The sequence below is a fragment of the Marmota monax genome, unplaced genomic scaffold, assembly GCF_021218885.2.
Source record: "Marmota monax isolate L192 unplaced genomic scaffold, Marmota_monax_Labrador192_F-V1.1 WCK01_AAM20220418_F8-fsc00015, whole genome shotgun sequence".
Lineage (NCBI taxonomy): Eukaryota > Metazoa > Chordata > Mammalia > Rodentia > Sciuridae > Marmota > Marmota monax.
Genome location: NW_026692194.1, coordinates 17,217,663 through 17,234,881, shown reverse-complemented (window position 1 = coordinate 17,234,881; position 17,219 = coordinate 17,217,663). Strand labels below are relative to the sequence as shown.

The following is a 17,219-nucleotide window of genomic DNA, read 5'->3' as shown; positions in this document are numbered from 1 at the left end:
GCCCTGCCCATCCTGAACTTTACTCCTGCAGTCAAACAAGAATCTTTAGAGAGGACACGTTTGACAGATCTCAGGCCTTCCCCCATGAATTGGCAATTCAAAGAACTTGGAAATCAATCAACCTTTGCCACCTGCTTCATTGCTGGGTCTGACATTTTCCTAATGTATTCCAAACTGAAACTGCATATGTCTGAAGAGAAGTTCAGGCGTTCAAGGCCACCATTCTGACATGGAGAGGATCACTGTCTTCTCCAGAAATCTAAGTATTGCATGGGAAGGAATGCTAGGTGTGGATGAAATTATGTGCCTGCACGACAGAAAACAGGCTGCTGCCTCAACTGGTATCACATGGAAGGAGAGGCAATGGCCAACTATGCCTTGTATGATTTGTATGACACTGGAAATGAACAGAGAAACACAGACATTCTTCCTTGACTGTGGGAAGCCATAAGATCATGGCATTTACAGAATCCTGTTCTTCAGTTAACCTGTGTGCCCACAGCTTAGTCAATTGCTGGTTCTTTGGACTTTTTACATGGTAAAGATGTCCATTAGGTTTTCTAAGAACCCTTGAAAGCATCATATTGTTTATTAAAGTACCAATGTGCCTACGGTTCTCATGACATTTCGTGGCCTGCTCACAGCTGTTACTCAAATATATCTTCCATTTTTTTCAAAAGAAGCATCCATCATAACCATATTGCTGTCCCTACATCTCACAAATGCCAAAATTCTACCTCCATGAGTTGTTCATAGGGACTTATTCCTCCTGCTTCTCTAAGTGGTATTTATCTTTTAAGACGTAACTTAAACTCTTTTGTGAAGTTTTTCTAGAATTTTCCCTCCTCCTGTCAATGAATATACAGTGAACTATAGTTATGTTACAGGGACAAGATGGTATAGCAGATAGCCAAGGGCACTGGAAAATGCCCTCACATTCTGTGAAATATAGTGACGTAAAGAGACAACAGCTATCCCTCTCCTTGGTCTATACCCAAAGGACTTAAAAAGAGCATACTACAGGGACACAGCCACATCAATGTTTATAGCAGCACAATTCACAATAGCTAAGCTGTGGAACCAACCTAGATGCCCTTCAATAGATGAATGGATGAAAAAATGTGGCATATGTACACATTTACTCAGCAATAAAGGAGAATATTACTCAGCAATAAAAGAGAATAAAATCATGGCATTTGTAGTTAAATGGATGGAGTTGGAGAAGATAATGCCAAGTGAAGTTAGCCAATCCCAAAAACCCAAATGCTGAATGTTTCCTCTGATATAAGGAGGCTGATTCATAGTGGGATAGGGAGACGGAGCATGAGAGGAATAGACAAACTCTAGATAGGGTAGAGGGGTAGGAGGGAAAGGGAGGGGACATGGGGTTAGAAATGATGGTGGAATGTGATGGTCATTATTATCCAAAGTACATGTATGAAGACGCAAATTGGTGTGAATATGCTTTGTATACAACCAGAGATATGAAAAATTGTGCTCTACATGTATAACAAGAATCGTAATGCATTCCGCTATCATGTATAAATAAAAAGAAATTAATTAAAACAACAACAAAAAAGAGAGACAACAACAAAGAATCACACAGGCACAAAGTAACAGCTGGGAGAAGCATGGTGGTAGAAAATTCACAGCAGTGGGACCGAGGCTTATGATTTACACTAGGGAATGAGAAGTGGGCAGGAGAGTCTTCTAATAAGAAAGAACAACATGTGGCATGACCTTGAGGAAGGAAAGAGCTTAATTTTCAGGAACAGAACAAGAGCCAGAGTGGCTGCAGCATAGTGAGGTTAGAGGAAGAGTGAAAAATTTGAAGGTAGACATAGAATTTATTACCCAGATTGTAGACCATGGAATGAGGTCATAAATGAAAACACGGGCACATTTGACTCCATAAATAATCATTTTACAGAGGCATCACTAATAAAAGTGAAAGTGCAAATGAGAAAGGAAGGGAGAAAATGTTTGAAATGCCATGCTAGACCTAGAGGAAGTACCTCTCAAATACAAAAAGTATACACCAATTGACATAGAAAAATACAAACAACCCTGTAGAAGAATAGGCAAAATACCCAGAGGCACAGGTGAAGAGATGTGAATGCTGGTAAAAATATGACTTTTTCATTTGTTTTTAGGAATTAATCCAATAACCATTTGAAATTAAAAATAGATAAATTCGCTATCTATTATATCACCAATTTTGATATGGATTCTATATTATAATAAAATCTTACTGAGATGTTACATTTCTGTTATTTTTCAGGCTTGATTATAAGTCCTTTGACAGTTTCCTGTGACTTTAATTCTCTTTCTTACCAATTTCTCTACCTTCCAATCTCTAATAAAATTGAACAAAATTGGCTGCAAAGTGTAGTTTTCTAACTCATGGAAGATTTTTGTAAGCTGATAAATGTGCAGGGCTAAAATGCCATGAACATTGCCAGAAAGTGTGAGAGATCTTTGATTTCAGATTTTTAGCAAAGGTGGCTGGAAGTGGGCAAAACACTGGTCATAATATTTTAGATTGTTTATAAAATATTTTTACTTCAATACTTCCCTAACCCCTGCCCTCCATGATCTCTTCCATACAAGAGGTAATTATGTTTTATATATTTTTAAACCAGACATCACTTCTCCTGTACTTGAGAACTGGAATCACATGTATTAATGCAAATATCATATCTGTTTTCCTTATGCTTCCAAACAATATACTGCTGGATTACAATGACTGAAGTCACTAAGTTATTTCAAGGAACCCAAGTCAGCCATCTTCAGTTTTCACTTGGGTTCCTCATTTTTAATCAACATATCTGACATACACAGGGCTACAAATGGTTGATGGCGAACTTTGAGCTCCTTTCATCAATTCAGCAGAGTAGTCACAGAAGTTTCTAGGGTGTACTTTTCAGTACTCTTGCTAATGGAATGAGTGAAGAAGGGTCTCTCATCAGTCAAGCCAAACTTTCCATAATCGTCAGGCAGAAAGAAAAGTCACCCAAGCAATAGCTGAGAAAATCAGTTTCCAAGCTAGGGCATCCAGAAAATCTGTATATGTTTTTCATCAAAATGTATTACCTTTCAAAAAAAATGCAAGAAGAGCTATATATGGAAATGTAGATGATACTCTTTATTCCTGATTTTTACTCAACTTTTGCTTCTTGATAGCAAAATAGGCTTACCGTCCTGGTTGCTCATCAACTACAACAGCCAGAAACACTTAGACCCAGAAATCATTTTTCTTAAGTCACATTTCACTTTTATATAGAGAGAGAAATTTGAACACTCTGTCTTATACAAAACCTGAGGATTTATTTCAAGGAAACCTCAAGGCTTGGAATCAGGAATTTGGAGAGAATCTGGTTTATAGTAAGACAAAAGTGGTACCATGGTACAGCTGGAGTAATGTGTGCTGTGTGTGTACAAGCATGTATGTGTGTATGGACCAGTGAATAATAAAGCGCCTCTTCTACTTCTCTCATTGAAGTTGCTAATGTTGTCTTTTCCCCCTCACTTCATGAATTTGTAGGTACAGATAGATTTTTAAAGATTTCTACAGAATATTTCACAATACCTTGGGATTAGCTTATATAGTTCATGTAGCTATTATTTTGCATTAGCAAAATCCTCTTTCTTTATTTCCTCCCAGATATTACACAGACTTAACTGTAGTAGATACTTCTAACATTACTTACAACTGTTGCTCAATACAGCTATGTGATTTCTGACTCACTGCAATGCCTAAATATTTTTCTTATTTTATTAAGTGAACTTTGCTTTTATTAATTACTATTATATGGTACGTTCTATATAACATTATAACATGTACTATATACACATTGTCAAGTTTATTCCTCATATACCACAATTATTTGGTATAGGTATTACCATTACTTTACAGGAAAGGGAACTGAGTCTCAAAGTAGTTAGCTTATTTAGCCTTCTAAGTGGCACAGATAAAATTTAAATCCAGGTCTATCTATGACTATTTGAGTTTCATACACTCTACATTTATGACTGCAGAGGTTTTTTTTTTTTAATTTCCTATTTTATCACAACAATGCAAAAGATACTTTAGGTATCTTTTCTAAGCAGCTGTGCATTTCTACCCCTTCAAGGTATGTTCTACTTCACCTCTTGCCATTTATCTGTCCTTTGCTGTAGGAGCTGAACTCCCACAGAATCTTAGAAAAGCAGTACAGAGTGGATAAAAGAATATGGGATTGACACTAGATTCTTGTCCAGGTGCTGCACCTAACTCACTAAGTGACAACTGGCAATTTGTCACCCTCTGCTAGCATTTCTTCATCAGAAACTCTATGGTGACATTTAAATTATTTACCTCCGAGGGTCACTGCAAGGATCAGATCAGGTGGACAATAAATATGCAAGTGCTCTGAAAAGGACAGGTCTTTATAAAAACCTCCACAGTGATGGTCTGATTACTTGCCTGTGTCTTTCACACAAAAGGTACTGAATGTGAAGTTGTCAATTAGACAATTTTATAACACGTACTATAAGCCCTGGCTTGGTCAGCTGTGGCAGTGGCAATATCTCTGTGGGGGTAGGTGTATTTGAGGGCTTCCCTTTCATGAATGAAGTCTTGTGAGTTCAGGTGGCAAAAAAGGGCCATTTACATCGCAAGGCTGCGTGTAAAGTGTGTTTCTGTTTATCTGTGAAACATTCTATCTTTGATGGATCAGTGCTTTCTGGCTTCTATGGTTGGAGTGAATTAAATTTCTCCCTCTTTTAAATTTTTATTATGATAGTTTATATTTTTATATGTCATGAAATCAATCATCTAAGACTATTCTTTGGTAATAGCTGATGATACGGTTTACTATCTTGGAAGTAATAACTCTTTTGATTAAGTTTTAGAGTTTCTAAAATTGTTCAGTCATTCTTTTTCCCTGCTCTGAAATCTCTTGGTGCATCCTGGCTGAAAATCAGGGTAGAGTTCCTACTGCACAGTTTTCAAGGGGGCACAGTGTAGTTTTCCTGATTTAGAACTGGGTCTATTCACTTTGGGTGATCATCTTTATATTCCTGTCATGAAGCTATTGCTGTCTCAATTTTCTTTTGTTGGGAAAAGATGATATTCTTTTTGGTGCAAGTGCAAAGTGCAATAGCTGAGGTGAAAGATGACACAGCTTCTCCTCTGGGCCCATTAGAGAGAAGGCTGTCAAGCCTAGAATTAGGAAATATGGAAGACAAGACATCCGTCATGGTTTGGGGGTGTTGTGTGGGTGGTTGTGCCCCGTAAGTCATGCTGCCCAGAGTGTTCCTGAGTGCCTTGACAGGAAGGGCAAGGGGATTATCAGAGCAAGTGGGACAGCTAATCATCCTTTTTCTCAAATGCTCAGTGGGGCCGAGCCCTCAGTTTATTTCTACCAGAAATAAGAATAGCAGATACGTGTGCCTCCCCCCACCATAGCAACTGAAATATAAACAGCTTAAGTCATTGTTCCTTTTTCACTAAGTTCATCATGGTTACTGAGAACAATTTTATATTGATAGAATTTAGAAGTACTTTGAAAAACATTCTAGATGCTACAGTGCCAATTATTAATATTTCCCTTCTTGGCTGGGGACACAGATTCATTTCAATTTCTTTTATGATTTACTCCTTAGCTTCCTGGTGCTAATAAAATCTCATTTATCTTATCAAAGTTTCCATGCGAGACTGTATGCTAAGTGCATTTCAGGAATCCTCTCATTTTTATCAGCACCACAATGGCATGAGGATTTGACATTATTCATGTCATTTTGCACGTGCAAAAATTTGGGCATGCAAAGATTCAATGATTTGCTTCTGACTGCACAGCAGGTGGATGAACTTGGATTTGAACTCAGTCACCTGACTTCTCAAGTTTACTCAATGAAACAAAAGACTGCAGTGGGCTCATACATGTGGCTTCTCTTTCTCCTAGGTTTTTTAAATTTGTTTCTTTGTTTGTTCATGTAATTGATGGCTCTGGTGGTACTGGTATCTTTAACCTTGATAAATAATACAGGATTTCTTGTCTTATTTTATAGTGCTGGGCTTCTTATAACAATCTGTGGCTGAGTTAGGAGCTACTAATGATGACATTGATCTCATCAACAAGTCAGTGAGTTGAGATGAGACCTCGAGGCGAAAGCCAAATGTGGCATTTGCTGTTCCTTGGGACACATATGGTAACAAGGAAAGCATATTGGTTCTTTGTGGAGGCAGCGTGCCCTGTGGAGTGGAACACAGAACATGCTGCCTTACCTCTGATGGCATCAGAGGAAATGTAATTAATAAGGTAGAAAGAAAACTCCACAGGAACCAATTTCATTATCAAAACAGGCATTTGACATGACTTGCAAGAGAATGGGACTTCATTCTTTCTGAATTTCAGGTTTTAATAAGAAACAGACTTACCCTGTATTTTTCTGAACCTATGCTACATTTGTCCTTTCAAGGTGGGCGAATATTTTAGAGCCTGAAAATGTATCCCATTGTCTCCCTCCAAAGCACAACAGGATGCGTGTCACACTTCAGAAAGGCTTTTATAGTATTCGAGCATTTTCTAATAAAAATATAATTTTAAACATGTTGTTAATACTTTAAGGCTAGACTCATACAGGCTGCTTATAAACTTAGTCTGTACTCACTACTGAACAATTTTTCTGCTGCTGTAGGAAGGTTCTAGATTAGCTTCCATATATTTTTCTTAGACATTCAAATAAATGTATAATCTAAGTCAGCAAACTCACATGCTAATTATTATAGTAAGATATTCTAATAGAGCCCACTCTTTCTAACACTAAAAGGGGCTGTGTTTGTCTTTCACTCATATCAAACCTGCATGCTTTATGAAGAACCTGCATAGAATAATTAATTTACTGGAATAAAACCTATGGTGGTAGCTGCAACTCCTCTACCTATTATGAGATTCATCATAATTATTTATTAAACCTTAAGTATGTGCCAGATACTCTGCCAAGCACTGTGTATGCATATTCTTTTTTTTCAATCTCATAGTAACCACATTCTCTTCACTTTTCCAGCTAAGAAATTGAGCATCAAAAATACTAAATAGTTTTCCCATGACTGAGAAAGGTCTGCATCTTAAACTAGTTCTACTTCAAATCTGGCCATAACTAATATTCACTTTTGGTTTCATATCACAATTATTACAAAATGCTGTTAGGAGCTTTTTAAAAGTATAAAAAAAAAATCCATCCATCCTATTATATTGTAAAAAAGAAATCCAAAATGCACATCAGGTTCAAAATAGTTCAGGTTAAATAAAAATCGCTATATTCTGAAAAAAAAAAGCCTTTTGTTTGTTCTTCTGTTTTATGCTAGTCTTCTAGTAAAAACTAATTTTGTGGATGAAAACTGGTTGCTGGGAAATCTGACCTCAGGCTGAGCTGGAGATAGGCCTTCCTTCTATTTCTAGGTCTCTAGCCTTTCCAAAGTCTTCCTCTGCTCCTTCGATATGTAAATATTTAAAAACTTCTTTCCAGTTTTATAAATCAAAACTAGTCAAATCAAGGGCGTGGTAGCCATCCTTTCTGTTTGTGCCTCTATGTCACAGCTTCTGCAGGAGGACAGGAGCCTAATTTTGGTGGGCTCCTTGCTCCAACTTGAACATGACATTCCCTCATGAAGAACTTCACTTTTCCTTTGGATGAAGCCATTGAGCAAACACATTGGCCCCCAATACCTCCATCCTCACTCTTATAAACTTTCTAGCCTTTTTTCCTCCCAATGTGTTGAACCAAGTCCGTGTCCTAGACTCCCTCTCCCATTGCCAATTTAACTTTGCACAATGTAAGTTTCATTCTAGTATCACTCTCGTTGGAAAAGCAGAGAAATTATAGAATGATGAGAGCTAAAGGGGTAGCTCAATGGTACAGTATTTGCCTAGCATGCATGAGGTTCTGGGTTCAGTTTCTGACGTTGTGTTAAAAAAAAAAAGTAACAATGATATCTGGCGACTCTCTACTGTTTTAACCATATCCCATTAATTTTTACTCCGGTGTTCTGTAGTAAATAACACACACACACACACACACACACACATACATATTTAATCCTCCAGAAAGTTACATCATATGTATGTAATATAATATACTAGATTGGGAACTTTATTTTTATAAATAAATAAATAAATATATATATATATATATATTTGTGTGTGTATGTATGTGTGTGTGTGTGTGTGTATATATATATATATATATATATATATATATATATATATATAAAGTTCCCAATCGAGTATGTTATATCCTGAGAGTTGGCTTCTGCATCATTGCCCAAATTCCAGATGCCTATTCTGAATGAGGTACTGGAACTGTGGTGCTGACTCTGACTTACTACTCAAGATCTGCCATCATATTACCTAATATGGAACACATTCATTAGTGCTGTTATTGTGGCTGCAGCTAAAACTTATTCATTTTAACAGCAATGTGTTGGTTACTATGGGCTAATGAAACTAACATTTCAGTAATTATATAGTAAATACCTGAAATTTAAATATAGAACAAAATTATCTTCTAATCAGGTTCTAAAAATATGATCTAATAAGTGATATATTCCTTTAAATAATTAAGGTTACTTACTTAATGAAAAGATGCATCTTGTTCAACATACATATCTTTATTCCTACTGTGGGTAATGGGAACATTCAATAGAAATCCTTTGATCTTTTCTCAAAATAGCACACTGGAAAGCCACTCAAAATTGCATGGTAATTTTACCTTAATGAAGAGTAACACATGTAGGGGAGCTTTTGCCATCAAATTTAAATGTATGCCATAGGATTATTTAAATAAACATCTTAAAAATTGGTCCTATTTTTGTGAGGTACCAGGATGTTAGAGAAACAATCTCTGCACTCCAAGAAACTAACAGCTCATATTTTCTAAAGTATAGAGCCTACTTCCTCTTTCATTTAACAGTAAGTAAATTAATCTCTCTGAATCTCCCTAGCTATGAAGATAATTTATAGTTTTAGAAAATAGTGAAATAGAATACCACTTATACAGAGCCAAGAACAATAGTGGGCATAGACTAAATCCTCCCTGACTAAAAGTCATTCCTGTGATCAATCACTACTCACGATCTGAACTCTGGTCAATGTGATATAACTATGCAAGCTCTGCAATGGTCCTTCGTGGCTGGAGCCATCCCCTCATCTCCACTGACTCAGCTGATGTTTAAAAGATGTCAAAAACAAAAAATGGATGATCTCTCTCTTTCCTTTCGACAAACCAGATATTTTATTATTTGATGGAGCTCTTCTTTCCTCCGTTGACAAAGGTTTAATTGATCTGAAAGTGGCCCCACTATCCCATGAGCTACCCACCCCCCCTACATAAGTGCAAAGAGAATTGACACATTACTCTTAGCATTGTAAATCTAAGAGGAAATTGTCTTCCCTTAATAGGGCTCCCAGGAAACAGGAAACTGAACTGTTCTGTGTGTCACAAATAACAAATTGGAGTTATTCATCAGGAAGCTCCCACACCAAAGAGGGTTATTATTTTCACTTAAGGTCTTGAATATCAACATAAAAAATCACCTATTCCAAACTTCTCTAGGAGTTTTGAGAAAGGCTTACACTTACAAGAAGGCCCCAAATAAAGACACACAGATGTGTGTGATTAAAGGCCATCTGGGACCTCAAGTGGTTTTGCAGTATTGCCATTTTGTTAACTCACTAAGTGAATCTGAAATGTAAGGTTTCAAATCAATCTGTTCTACAAAGACTTATGTTCATGTGAAATAAAAAGGAATCTTAGAAAATATGTATATTTCTGAAACATAAATAGTAAATAACAGGAGATACTCATATAACAGTTCTTCTGAGCAAGGTATTGTTCTTCAACGTGCCTTCCATATGTTAATTAATTCATTCCAACAACCACATCACTTGGCAGAGGGAGAAGCACAAAAGGTGCAAGTGTTTTGTGAGGAAAAGTGTGAAGAAAAGGTCATTCATCTGTCAGGTATGTGGGCAGCTCACAGCAGGCATTTTAGGACAGCGATGGCCTGTGACCTCAGGCTGCTGGATTTCTACCTGTGACTAAGAGTTGGGGTTCACTTAGCTCTCCTAAATGTCATAGCCATCTTTTCATATCTTAAAACTCTGCTTGTACCACAGTGCAGTTATCATACGAGGCAAACCACAGGACAGTGCGGCTAGAATCAAGTATAATTGAGTTCCATGTGTTCCCACCCAGGGGGTTGTCCCTGATCTAGTTTCAACATGTACAGTTCCCATCAGGAGGCCTGAGTGGTATTATCAGTTGCCCACCAATTTTCAGCCAGGAAAAGAAGCAGCATTACATAAAGAGTAAAAATAGCTTGAATATTATTTTTATATGACTGAATTGGGAAACAAGGAAAGCTGACATTTATGCTCTACCTTATGCCAAACATTGCAATAAGTGCCTCAAGCATATTAATTGTAATTCTTGCAACACCTCTGAAAATAAGTGATATTTTGTTGTCATAGGTGAGGAACCAGAAAATCAGAAAGAATAACTAAAATGGCATCTAGAGTAGAATGAAAAAAAAAGCCCTTGTTAGAATAGAATTCAAGGTATAAACTCTGTTTTTGCCTCCACAGTTAGCACAGCAGTGGATGTAAACCAGGACTCAATAATATCTAATCAACGATGAATTGAAAACTAAATACACAACTACCCTCTTTGTTAGAGTCCTGGGTGGAAAGTAATTCAAATTATCAAACACTTAATAAAAGGTATAATTATGAGTTCTCAAGATAATACTGGATTTTTTTTCTATTAACAGTCTTAGGAAGGCATCTAAATAATGAACACGGCAGATTTTTGCAGAGAAAAACCTAGTTTTGAAGGTGGGGAGGGTCTGAGAGATTAGAAAATGTTTATGCATAAATAAATCCTCAGGGAAGGTGAAGTACCTAAAAGACTGGACAATGCACTTATTAAAATAATTGTGCATCTACTTAGAAATATCTGCTTTCATTTACTTAAGGAATCACAAATGTGCATAGCAAACCTGTGCATTTCTGAATATTTACCTCAATATGTTACTTTTCTAAAAAAGCAATTTCCCCAGATTTGACCTGCTGATATCTGAAATGCTTTTCCTCAGGATACATCTAACAGTATCCAAAGCCCAAGGACATTAGCAATTAGAGATTTAAGATAAACAGTTCATTCACAAAGAAAGACTTGTAGGAGGGGAATCTTAATGTGAAATAATATTCATTTTCAAACAAGATAAGAAATTAATGTGCATTCCTAAATGATAGGTGGAAACTAGAAAAGTCATAAAACATAAGACCAGAAGAGATAATTTCACAAGTTAGGCTGACAGTGAATGAACACACCATGTAACAGAATCTGAAATTCTTGCTTTAACAGAAATTGATGAATTGAAAACTAAGGAATGAGGAAGGAAACACTGAAGGAAAGAATAAGAAGTTACAGAAGGCTTGAGTATTAAAAAGTAGCCATCATTAGGTGGAATCAGGAAAAGTTCATCTTGTGTTTTGGGTAAAAGACTTTGGTGCAACAGAAAATAATTATGCTTCCAGAACAAGTCTCCACATGGGGAGCAAACAAACAGGGTTCCTGCTTTGTGAAGTGTACCTTCTGGTGGGGGATGCAAGCTATACACATTAGTGAAACAGTGGCAGGTAAGTAAACGTGATGGTTTCAGGCACTGAGAGATGTGGTAAAGAAGATCATCTGGAGAGTAGATACTGCAAGCTCCTACTCACATGAGTGCAAAGAGAATTGTGTTAAGGTATTTAACAAAGCAGACAAAAATCAGGGGAAACAAGAGGAGAAGAGGGAGACAGAAAGATTCTGTTGGTCTCCTCTGCTCCATCTCCTTATCTTCTCTCCCCACCATCCTGTTTTCCCGTAAACCATGGGCAGAGACAATGGACCAATCTCTAAGAAATGGTTAGTGAGACCTATAAGCAAGGGCTAGAATAATTGGGCCATTTAGTTCAAGAAGAAAGAAAAAGTGACAATTTTACTTGCAATTAGAGTCCTTGCACTGGATTTACTGGGTACTTAAGGTACAGACTGTATAAAGAAGATGTTAGTCTGTACGGAGACAGCAAAAGTGGGAAGCAGATCAAAGAAAATCAGCAGGAGCTGCGATTAGTAAAAACCTAGGCCGTTTTTACATTGTTTGAACACTATTAAAATGCTGAAAAAGAATCAACTACCCTGAAAAACAATACTAATTGGGAAAAACAAAACTATATACTTCTACACACATAAACACCAGCCTTTGTAATTGGACTAATTCAAGTTGGAGGATCTTACAGAAGATGAGATACAAAAAAAATGTCCTGGTGTGATGAATTAGCACCAGAAAGGCTGGGCATGTCAGCCTAAGAGAAATGAGGAAAGGGAATGTAAAGGTGGGAGAAAGCAGAGAGCTGGGAATATATGACAATAATGACAAAAAGCAATTCCTGAAATCCCTATTATTTATTTATTTGTTTTTTAATGAGCATAGAGAGAGCTGTGAGAATACCAATAAAAACAAAAGTACAATCTTGGCCAAGAGACCCATAATGGTGTCATGAGGTGGCTGGCTGTATCTGTCCATACAACCAAAAGGGACTGGTGGTTGAGACTGATGAGTGCAGTATTGAATGGATGGTCACCAGAGATCTAACAGTTACAACTGATGGGCGATGTCAGGGCTGACAGTCTTGACCGTGGGGTGGAGCCTAGGAAGGAGGGTGGGAACACCTGTACCCACCCTTGTTGAGAGGGAGCTTTTTCACTCCTGCTCCTCACTGCATTCAGCAGCTGCTCTCTAAGTGTTTGCATCAGTAGCTACAGTCAATGGGGGGAAGTGACAGTCCAAAAAGATGTGTTCATCTGTTGAAGGGCACCTAGGTTGGCTCCATAGCTTAGCTATTGTGAATTGTGCTGCTGTAAACATTGATGTGGTGTGTCACTGTTGTGTGCTGATTTTAAGTCCTTTGAGATGTCATGCTAAGTGAAATAAACCAATGCTTCCCCCAAAATGAAGGTCAATGTTCTCTCTGATATGTGGAAGTTAAACCACAATAACAGTGAGGGAGGGTGAGAAGAATAGAAGTTCAGTACATTAGACAAAGGGGAATGAAGGGAAGGGGGAGGGGGAAGGGAACAGGAATGACAGTGGAATGAATCTGACATATTTTCCTATGTATATATAGGAATAAATCACAGTGAATCTCAACATGGGGTCCTAATTAGAATAAAATCCACAAAATGGGATCCTAATTAGAATAAAATATATTCTATGCTTATATGTTTGCATCAGAATGGATTCTATTGCAGTGGATAGCTAAAAAGAACAAATAAAACAAAAAGAGAGGTGGCTCTGTATCCTGAAACTTTTATTCAATGTTTTATAATGATAGGTTTATTTTAAAGTGGAACTTTCACAAAAATGTAAATTTGTCATTTTATCATGACATACAGGTCTCTTGAGGTTGTAGGTGACATCTATGGAGGTCATAAACTAGCAGACAGAGGTTGGTTCATATCCTCTACAGTCATGTCGTTAACACAAACAAGAGAGTAACTGAATTTCAAGAAACAACTCTTTGATAAAGGAAACTAATGTGAGTGACCCTATGAACATAGGGAATCAAATCCAGATTGTGATTCATTTATTTTCAGGATCCACAGTCTCCACATAAGGCACAAAGGCTATATGGAAAGTGTTATGTGTTAGTCACATCAGATGGGATACAAATATGTCATAAAGAAGGAGGAAAAATTATGCATTGTCTACAAGTAAAATGCATACATTTGAATTTCAGGGAACCATAGCAAGACTCAAATATTTCTCTATTAAATCTACCAAGGACTCTACCTGCTGTTTTCTTTACTACTGCCACAATACTCTCACTTCCCAAAATTCAGAAATACATCGCTTAAGATAATTTGCTGGCAGAGTGAATGGTGGGGATGTTTTGTGAGTACAAAGGTCAAATAATTTTGTACAATGCACTGCAATTTTTTAGCCTTACAATTTTACTATAAGTGACCCAAAGGAAAGTCCATTATACTGTTCTACACAAAAATTATGCTGTGAGCTAATGGAAAATGAACTGCAAGGTAGCAACCCTGTATGCTGTCCCCCATCACTTTTTCTGAAATATATATTCTTCATGGGTTTTGTTTTAAAAAACATTTAAAAAATAAATGTGGGTAAATTTGTCCTTGTAAAAAGGGAACATTATAGAATGGGGGACCCTTCTACACGTAAATGGACAGCTCTTCTGGGAATGTGACATGCAACAAAGAATTACAGTAAAGCCAAGGAAGTAAGAAAAAAAGTCGACTAACCTAACCCACCTGAGCTCGGCTCACAGGGGTCAATGTCCTCATCATCGCTGGGACACTCTGCTGAGGCCACAAGGATGTCATCTGTGGTCTGCAAAAGAATCACATTCAAAAGATCAATTTAAGGGGTCCTAAGAGATCCTCTTACCTTTGTCACATTGACAAGTGAAACACAGTTCTCGTTACCTCACAGGTTGAGAAATCAAATTCATTATTTCCCTTCCCAAAGACACAAAGCTTAAATTCACAAACTTATTCTAGATCTCTCATGAAAGTATCTGCATGTTTGTGAAAACTTGATGACACCTTAATTACACGAGGACATAGAAAGGGTGATGGCCAATGTGTAGATACACATCCATTCAAATGTAGAGGAAAGCTACATGTAGTAGTGTATAGATGTTTAAAACAAGCTGGCAGAAACAGATGATCTGAAATTTATTACAGCCCTAGAGTGCTACAATGTATGCATCAGTAGGCTTTATGTAGTACTTGTGCTTGGCTTCCTGAAAGCAGAGCAGCCATAACCTTTTACATTCACGACCAGGTAGAGTTTGATAAATCTTTGAGATGTAGCTTGTCATTATTAGGAAACACAGATTGAGTAGAGAATTGGATATATCTCTCACTGATGCAAAAAATGAAGCAAATATAGTCCATTTAAGGTACTTTCCATTTGTGTTACGCTTTCACATTCAAATCTCATTTTTGCAATGTTCAGATAACAGGTATTGTTCCCCCATTGTCCTTTCCATCATTAAGGTTTCGTAATAAATGAAAAGTATATTTCGAATAGAGTGGGGGAGAGGTGACCGCTTCCTCTGTGACATTCTAGTTGCTTCATTGCACTTATAGCAAAAAAGATAACTATCACTGTAATAAAAAGCAGAGTGTAAATCCTAGCAGTTAGTCACATAATCAACACATTGACAAGCGCCAAAGGTTGTTCTTTACTGCTACTTATAGCGGCAATAAACTCAGCAGAGTTATTGCATGGAATTTGTGAAGGTGTCCATAAGATTTGGCTGATGCTAAAGTAAAACAGAGAGATTCCAAGGTACAAAAAGAAAAATATCTCATTATATCTGCTGAGGATTAAGGAGATTGGGAGTTTTTAGAGGAAACTCAGAATTGCAACCTGGATGCAGCCGTCATTTAAATGTGGAATTAAATATATATATTTTTTCAAAGAAAAAAGCAGAAATATGGTATGACTTATTTTTACTAAAGGAGTCCCTAATATTGTCATGGAGAGGGTATAAATAAATACATTTTAAGAAAGTTGTGGCAGTTTGAAAAGTGGAACCAAGAGATGATGGAATTTTATGTCACATATTAGGTTTAAAAATCTTTCAAGCACAGGATCATTAATTTAGAATGCAGAGTTTATTCAGACCCTAATACTTCACAATATAGTTGTAAATAAACACAAGCCATTAAGTAGCTTTAAATAGCATTTTGAGATCATTTTATTTCATTCTGATCTTATAGATTCTGAGAGAGTTTCCAGATTCATACATTTTGCTGCTATTATTTTAAAAGAAGAAGTTCAAAATATTGAATTTCCTGAAAGTATACCACTTAACAGTGAAAACTATCAGCAAGTAGAACAGTAGTCATGAGGTATCTCTTATTAAAGTAGGTTTTAAAAGGGAGAGAATCATCCTCCTCTTGGCACAAGCTCATCATGCAGGATAAAATCCAAACTGACTTGATAATGACAAGTTATTGGATTATGTGGTCATGCAGGGCAATTGTTCCAATACATCCCTGAGCAGATAATCAGCTTTTTTTCTGGGAACAACTTTTGTGGAAAACTACCTTTATTCTCAACCAAAGTGGATACTCTTTCAAATTAATTAAAATTCAATTAATTAACTCAATTCAAGAGAATGTTTCATTTTTCTTGCTGAGTTTTAAATATAAATGATTGATGCAATCAATTATACATTAATTATGCTCTTGTAATATTCTTGTCAGGCATACAGGGATGTGAATAAGTGCTTTAAACCAGTGGTTCTCATCTAAACAGTAATATTGTCACTTTTCCCCCCAGCCATGTGGGAAGACATTTGGTAACATCTAGAGATACTAAGGTTATTATGTTGGAATGATGCTGTGTGTCTGCTACTTTTGCAACAAGTAGGTAGAGACTAGGGATGTTGCTAACTAATCTAAAATGCTCTAATAACACAACTCTAACAGCAAATAATTATTTGTCCTAAGATGTCAATGTCAAAGTTAAAAAAAAAAAAACCTGCTGTAGAAGTTAAAGAACTACTCTGTGCTTTATTTTTCTCACTTGAAAAAAAATGGAGACTATAGCTTTATGTCTAGTGGCACATGCTTGTAATCCCAGTGTTTCTGGAGGCTAAGGCAGGAGGATCAGGATCAAAGCCAGACCCAGCAATTTATCAAGGCCTTAAGCAACTTAGTGAGACTATCTCAAAAGGAAATGCTTGGGATGTAGCTCAGTGGTTAAGTGCCCCTGGGTTCAATCCCTGGTACCAAATATAAATAAATAAGTAATTAATGAAAAAAGGAAAAAGAATTTAAGAATTAAATAAGTACATGAAAAGTACCTAGGATAGAATCACACTGCAAATATTCATTTAAAAATTCCAATATTATCAACATTATCTTCGATATTCTATGAAAGTAGCACCATTTTAATTATATCATTTCCACTCCTTATAAATAATGTAATTTTATATTTTAAATCAAAAGTTGTATGTATGAATCATTTTTGACTTGAGGGCTCATATTAGTATTGATAAAAAGATACAGTGGCCATATAGATACTTTGTTGAAATAAATGTCCATCTTTTACAGCCTAGGTTCAAATTGCAACTTAGGCAAACATC

The 17,219-nt window shown here is 36.6% G+C and overlaps 1 protein-coding gene across 34 annotated transcripts in view; it reads right to left on the bottom strand.

Annotated features, from left to right (window-relative positions):
• Nrxn1 (neurexin 1) overlaps window positions 1-17,219 on the bottom strand; it is a 1,098,127-nt gene that overhangs the window by 11,119 nt on the left and 1,069,789 nt on the right. For 21 of the 34 annotated variants that reach the window (XM_058573180.1, XM_058573188.1, XM_058573174.1 and 18 more), the window contains one exon: window positions 14,359-14,446. In XM_058573180.1, the coding sequence (XP_058429163.1) occupies window positions 14,359-14,446 (88 nt within the window). The remainder of the gene's footprint in view (window positions 1-14,358; window positions 14,447-17,219) is intronic. The other 13 variants (XM_058573183.1, XM_058573206.1, XM_046424247.2 and 10 more) reach the window with 1 other exon arrangement.